Source organism: Caenorhabditis briggsae (genome assembly GCF_000004555.2).
Source record: "Caenorhabditis briggsae complete genome, chrV, whole genome shotgun sequence".
NCBI classification, from domain to species: domain Eukaryota; kingdom Metazoa; phylum Nematoda; class Chromadorea; order Rhabditida; family Rhabditidae; genus Caenorhabditis; species Caenorhabditis briggsae.
Window position 1 is genome coordinate 18,058,578 of NC_013488.2, and position 7,522 is coordinate 18,066,099.

General features: G+C 35.3%; 2 protein-coding genes across 2 annotated transcripts in view; both read left to right on the forward strand.

Annotated features, from left to right (window-relative positions):
- Positions 1-490: 490 nt before the first annotated feature.
- Positions 491-5,588, forward strand: CBG23814 (the record flags this gene model as incomplete). Its single annotated transcript, XM_002647178.1, has 7 exons — positions 491-654; positions 1,893-2,009; positions 2,234-2,491; positions 3,142-3,399; positions 4,306-4,738; positions 5,265-5,393; positions 5,448-5,588. 7 exons carry the CDS (start codon positions 491-493, stop codon positions 5,586-5,588), a joined length of 1,500 nt encoding a protein of 499 aa, XP_002647224.1.
- A 529-nt stretch (positions 5,589-6,117) lies between these two features.
- The window catches only part of CBG23815, a gene marked incomplete at both ends in the record, with an annotated part of 6,908 nt that continues 5,503 nt past the window's right edge, over positions 6,118-7,522 (forward strand). Inside the window, one exon of the mRNA XM_045238522.1 lies at positions 6,118-6,322. Within this exon, the coding sequence (XP_045091174.1) occupies positions 6,118-6,322 (205 nt within the window). The remainder of the gene's footprint in view (positions 6,323-7,522) is intronic.

Here is a 7,522-nt window from a genome sequence, read left to right on the forward strand (position 1 = left end):
TCTGAATTTATGAGATTCTGAATTTCTGAATTTCTGAATTTCGGAATTTCTGAATTTCTGAAGTTCCGAATTTCTGAATTTCTAATTTTTTGATTTTTAAAAATTTTGAAATTTTCCTTAAAACTTTGCGGTAAATTATCAATAAAAAAATTGCTAGCTAAGCTAACTAACTGGTACTGACCAGTTTTTTGCTGATTTTTTCAAAAATTTTTATCAATTTATCAGAAAATTTACGTTTTTCGTTGATTTTTTGATTTAAAAATATACATAGAGATGATAAAAATAGGGACAGGGAAAAAGGGGGCGGAGCTAGAAAAGTGATAAGAAAAAAAATTTTCAGACAAAAAAATTGTTTTGCTATTTTCCGAAAAATCTTTTTTCACCAAATTTCGATTTTAAAATTGTTGTTTACTTGTTTCCTACATTAATATTGATTTTGATTTTTCTCAAAAAAAAAATTTTTTTTTTGGAATTTTCAGATTTTTCCAGAATGCTCCTCCTCCCTCGTCGGCTATTCTGGGCGACACTGTCGCATGCGATTTTTTCGCAATACGGTGAAATAATGGCGGCGTGTTTGAACCTAATGAACGTCCCAATTAAGGACTTTTTTCGAGAGAGTTTGAGACAAAATTATGGAATCGATAATGAGGAAAGGTAAGAATTTTTTTTTAAATTTAAATTTTGAAACTCGTCATGATTATACTCATTCGATTTAGCTTATTTTGCTGATTTCGAAACTGTAAAAATTTTGAAAATTGACCCAAAACCAACCGAGTTATGATCATTATACACTTTTCGTGGTGGGACCCAAATTTCAAAACTTCCAATGTTTCAAAACCTAGTCATGATTATACTCATTTTGAAGCTTTAAACAAGAAAAGTTCAAGTCTATAAGAATTTTAAAAATTGACCTGAAACCAACCGAGTTACGGTCATTTTACACTTTTCGTGGCGGGACCCAAAGTTTCAAAAATCTTAGAACCTAGTCATGATTATACTCATTTTGAAGCTTTAAACAAGAAAAGTTCAAGTCTATAAGAATTTTAAAAATTGACCTGAAACCAACCGAGTTACTGTCATTTTACACTTTTCGTGGCGGGACCCAAAGTTTCAAAAATCTTAGAACCTAGTCATGATTATACTCATTTCAAAGCTCTAAACATGAAAAATTCAAAGCTGCAAGATTTTTCAAAATTGACCCAAAACTGGTCGAGTTACGGTCATTTTACAATGTTCGTGGTGAGACCCAAAATTTAAAATTTTTCAAAAAAAGTTTTTTTTTGCTTCAGAAAAATTTAGCATTTTTCCCGGAAGTCTTTTTTCGCTCTATTTTTAAACATTTGACCTAGTGACGTCCCCCATTTGAACTGATAAGAGAGCCGCCCAAAACTTTTCTATCATTTTACGAAATTTTTGGCAAATACTGAAAAAAAGTGAAATCATATGATCCTCAAAACGATCGAAACAATACGGAAATTTGATCATTTAAAAACTATTTATACGATTTTCTAAAAATCAAAAACAAACAAAACTTGGTGTCTTATTTTAGGCAAACAAACATTTTTGGAGGATTTTTGGAAAATTGAGCATAACTTGCTCATTTTTGGAGAAAATTGATTTTAACTAAAAAATTTGAGATAAGCAAGTTCAGAGCTTCAAAATGAGTATAATCATGACTAGGTTTTGAAACATTGGAAGTTTTGCAATTTGGGTCCCACCACGAAAAGTGTAAAATGACCATAACTCGATCATTTTTAGGTCAATTCCGGAAATTCTTGCAGTTTTGAAATCAGCTCAACAAGACAATTCAAAGGAGTATAATCATGACCATATTTCAAAAATTTTGAAAACTCAATTTTTTGGGTCCCACCACGAAACATTTTTTTTTGCAGTTTCGAGACCGTATTCTCAGCATGCGCCTCATTCATGTTCATTGGATTAGCAATCTCATTTGCAATAATGGGTAGGCTGATGGATGGTTTCGGGAGAAAGGAGACAATTTTGTTGAGGTACCCAATTTTTTTAAAATCCCACCACGAAAAGTGTAAATTGACCGTAACTTGGTTGGCTTTAGGTCGATTTGAAAAACTCAAAAAGTATTCGATGTGTCTTGTTAAGAGCTTCAAAACGAATATAATCATGACTAGGTTCTCCGAATTTTCATTTTTTGGGTCCCACCACGAAAGTACCTAATTTTCAAAAAAAAAATTTGTTTTTCAAAATTTTTTTGCAGAAGTTTCCTGGGCATAATTGGGTCGTTATTCATGTTGACCTCATTACTGCTCAACCGTTTCGAATTATACGTAATTGGGCACTTAATTGCCGGCATGCTCCAAGGTCTTCGGGTGGTTTTAATTATTTGGATCGCCGAATGTTCGCCGGATTCGAAACGTGGATTTTCTTCACTTTTTATCAATTCTGGAGGCGTTATCATGACACTTCTTGTCACCCCGTTATGTCTTCCTACTGTATGGGGGACGCAACATTTGTGGTAGGTGGTGTTTTGGTTTTTGGGGTGTAACTTTTTTGTTCTTGAGATTATATTTTTGAAATTATGTCAGTTGAGTTTGTCTGGTCAAAAGCTTCAAAATGATTGTAATCATGACCAGGTTCTAGAAATTTAGAAAACTTCAAAATTTTGGGTCTCACCACGAAACGTGTAAAATGACGATAACTCGATCAGTTTGAGTTCAAATTCAAAAATGTCGATAGTTTTGAATTTGTCCTGTCAAGAGCTTTAAAATGAGTATAATTATCACTAGGTTTTAGATATATTGGTTTATGAGAATTTTGGGTCTCACCACGAAAAGTGTAAATTGACCGTAACTTGGTTAGCTTTCAACCAAATTCGAAAATTCAAAAGTCGTTAAGTTTGTCTTGTTAAGAGCTTCAAAATGAGTATAATCATGCTAAGGTTCTCAGAATTTTGAAATTTTGTTAATTTGGGTCCCACCACGAAAAGTGTAAAACGACCGTAACTCGGTTGGTTTTGAGTCAATTTTCAAAAACTTTGCAGTTTTGAATTCAGCTAAGCTAGCCAATCCTAATGAACATAAGCATGACCAGGTTTCAAAATTTCAGATATTTCAGAATTTTTAGAATTCAGTGAAAAAAAATTCAAAAAAAAAAAATTTTTTTCAGGTTCCTCCTGCCTTGCATCACTGCTCTACTAGCCACAATTCATTTGATAATTACCGTATTCCTTCCCCAAAGTCCCAAATATTTGTTCATTCAAAAAAATGACGAAGAAAATGCTCGGCGAGCTCTGGAATTTTATTACAGTAGCGATGGGGGACCAAAAGAGATCGATGGAACGATTCGAGAGATGATTCATGAGAATAAACAGGCGGCAAAGAGAAACTATGGCATTTTGGATATTCTACAAAATCGAACTCATCGGTAAAAATTTTGAACAAAAAAAAATGTTTTTTTTAAAAAATTTGAAAAATCGAGCATAACTTTCTCATTTTTTGAGTAATTTGATCTAAATTATAAAAATTAAAATCTGCAAATCCAGGGCTTCAAAATGAGTATAATCATGACCATGTTCCTTTGAAAATTTCAATTTTTGGGTCTTGCAACGAAAAATGTAAAACGACCGTAACTCAGTTCGTTTTAGGTTAATTTTAGAAATTTTGACAGATCTGAGTTTATCCTGTCAAGAGCTTCAAAATGAGTATAATCATGATTCTAGGTTCTCAAAACTTTGAATTTTAGGGGTTGGGTCCACCGCCACTGAAAGTTTAAAATGGGCGTAACTCAGTTGGTTTCGAGTCAGTTTTCAAAATTTTCGCAGTTTTAGAATTAGCTCAACAAGACAATTCAAATGAGTAGAACCATGACCATATTTTAAATTTTTCGAAATTTTACTTTTTTTGGGTCTTGCCACGAAAAGTGTAAAATGATCATAACTGGGTTGGTATTCAACCAAATCCAAAAATTCAAAAACATTCAAAATAAGCAGTGTAAGAGCTTCAAAATGAGTATAATCATGTCCAGATGCTGAGAGTTTCCATATTTTGGGTCTCACTACGAAAAGCGTAAAATGACCGTAACTGAGCTCAGTTTTGTGTCGATTTGAACAATTCAAAAAGCATTCCATTTCTCATGTTAAGAGCTTCAAAATGAGTATAATCATGTCCAGATTCTGAGAGTTTCCATGTTTCGGGTCCCACCACGAAAAGTGTAAAATGACCGTAACTCGCTCAGTTTTGGGTCGATTTTTAAAATTGTTACAGTTTGGAATTCGTAAGTCTTGCTGAATCTAATGAGCGTGAAATTTCAAAAAAAAAACATTTTTTTCAGATTTTCCCTATTCCTGGTCTTCATTTGCTCGCTGGTCCCCGTGTTCTCCGGCCTAAACATTAAATCTCAATATCTCGTTCAACTCCTTATCTCCTATGGCCTCTCCCAATCCCAATCCACAATCGCCATAATGGTAATAAGTGCCATTTCCCTTCCAATTTCCTTTATCGCTCCTTTAATCATCGAAAAATACGGTAGACGTCCAATTTTCGTGCTCCTCACCTGGCTATGTGCCTTTGAATGGCTGGGATTGGCGATTCCGGAAATGGCCAACAATTTTGGATTCAAATTCGATGTTCGCTGGATTTTCGCCTGCTTGGCTGCTGTTCTAGGACAGGCTGCCGTTAATTTGGGCATGTTGGTCATGGCGCCGATTATGATTTCCGAACTTTGTCCGCTGAATATAAGAGCAAAAGTCTCGCAAGCAACGCAGGTGAGCAAAAAACTTAAATCTGTCATAGAAAAAAAAAGAAAAAGGTTTTACACAAGCCTCGAACCCTCAATCCCCGACCACTTGACCATGCGGCCGTCTAGCTTTGTTTAGCTTCAAGGAACCCTTAAACTTGCCAAGTAGTTCATAGAAATAAATAAAAACTCCTCTATCCGGGGAACGAGTCGAACCAACAACCCTTGCTACCCTCTAGATCCATAACCAAACACAAAACCAGTTGGTCATGCGGCCCTCTAGCTTTTATTGGCTTCAAGACATTCTTAAACTTATCTGCAACTCCATAGAAATAAATAAAAACTTCTTTACCCGAGTGAGGAGTCGAACCAACAACCCTTGCCACCCTCTGGATCTATAGGCTAGAGCAAAACCGCAACACTACGCGTGCACACGCATACAGAGCGGACGACGGGTATAAACAAGTGGGAAAGTGGCGCGGCGCCTGGTGAATTTTCAAAAAGATAAATTTTTTTCAAAAAATCCGAAATTTTTGAAAAAATAAAAAATTCAGGTTCCACCAATCGCCATCGCCGTTCTCGAAGTTTTCATGTTCCCGTCCCTCCGTGCACACTTTGGCTTCTCCATGTTCTTGTTTCTGGCCACTTGTTGTGCGGCTCTAGCGACAATTTTGCATACACAGGTACTATATTTTTTGGCGGGAAATTTGAATTTTTTTAATTAAAAATTTTTTTAGATGTTGGAAACTGCTGGGCTGGCTGTAGATGAGATCGTGGCGAGGCTCAGCGGCGAGCCAACGTTGACAAGATCCAATACTTCCGTCGGTTGGATGCATTACGGAAGTCTTTGGGAGAAAGACGAACATCTGGCTTCTTAAATATTTCTTCTCTTTTTTTTTAATTTTTTACTTAAAATTCTGTCACTGGTAACCAATTTTAAACGGGTTATTTCTGAAATTCTCGATAAAAATAAAAAGTCAATAAATTTCAATGACCGTAATCCATTTCTTTTAAAGGCGCATGCTCGCAAGTCTTGCGCGGAGTCTCAAAAGGGAGCGCGCCGTGTACTCCTCTCGGACAAGTGCTGTTTTGTTTGTTTTTGGAGCGCGCGCGATGTGATTTGTTGACTTTTTCGGGTCGTTTTTTCCGATTTTCTCACATAAATTTCAAATTTTTCGATTTCTAATTGATATTCTGTCTGATTTATGCCCTGTCTGACCGGAAACTTTGAATGAGAATCGAAAAAAAAAAATTTTTCTGAAATTATTTTTTAGATGCTCGCCTGATCGCTTGAACCGAAAGATTCACACAGCGACCAATAGAAAAATCAAAAATCTATCATAAGGTTCGTTTAAAAAATTTTTTTTCGAAAATTTTGAATAAAAAAAAAACATTTTTAGCCAAAAAATGGGTCAGACCGCGTCGAAGACCCAACAGCCGACCGTACCCAGTGTGCAGACGGTGCCAGTTGTTACTCCAGGATTCGGACGTGCTCAAACAATGCTCGACGTCGCGCAATACCAGCCTGTGGCATCGGAAACCGGACCTGCAGGACTTCAGAGATCGTCGTCGGACACTGCGTTGAACACGTCGACGTCAACCGCGGCGCAAAGTATGGGAGCAGAGAAAATGCCAGAAAAAATCCGTAAAATCCATAAAAATTATCGAAAGTTCTAGAAAAATGACTAGAATTGACTGAAAATCGAGAAAATCGGCTGAAAATCTATGAAAATCGGCAAAAATGGCGAAAAAATTCAGAAAAATCGTCGAAATTTCGACTAAAAACTGCATTTTTGGTGCTGCCTGGGCAGGTGCAAAATTTTCCAAATCGATCATTTTGAGCGATTTTCAGACAGAAAATGCTGAAAAATTTTGATTTTTAAGCCTAAAATCTGTATTGTTACCATTTTTAGAGCCAAAAATTGTATTTTTTCGAGATTTTCACTGAAAAAAGCGCTGGGAATTTTAATTTTCGCCCATTTTTGAGCGATTTCGAGTCAGGAAAACTGGATTTTATGATTTTTAGCTCTTTTTAGTGTAATTTTTGACCCAAAAACCGCATTTTTGACATTTTTTGAGCCAAAATTCAGTTTTTAAATGCATTTTTAGAGCCAAAAATTTGTATTTTTTGAGATTTTGACTCTGAAATCGCTGGAAACCCCGTTTTTCAAACATTTTAAACCATTTTTTGATAATTTTTGAGCCGAAAATTTGCATTTTTAAACCGTTTTTCAACCAAAATCTGTCATTTTCAGGCATTTTTTCCGAATTTTCGGCTAATTCTCAGCAAATATTTATGATAGGAATGCTGAAATCGTATTTTTCATCTAGAAAAGCTCTGAAATTTCAGAAAAATTGAGAAAATTCGCCGAAAATTGACTAAAAACTGCAATTTTGGTACTGCTGGGCAGGTGCAAAAATGCCACGTGGCACTTTTACTACTGCCAAGCAGTACCAAAATTGTAGTTTTCAGTCGTTTTTCTGGAATTTTCTGGAATTTTAGCCGATTTTTTTTCAAATTTTCGCGCATTTTCATAGATATTTGATTGTTTTTGGTTCATTTTTGAAGATTTTTGAGACAAAAATCTGTATTTTTGACATTTTACAGCCAAATTTCAGTTTTAAGTACATTTTTAGAGCCAAAAATTCGGTATTTTCAGCATTTTTAGAGACAAATTTTAGTGTTTTTGTGCCAAAATCGGTGTTTTTTAACTTTTTTTTTTGAAAAATTGGCAAAGACTCCATAAAAATAGGCGAAAATTCTGGAAAAATCCAGAAAAATCGCCGAAATTCGACCGAAAACTGCAATTTT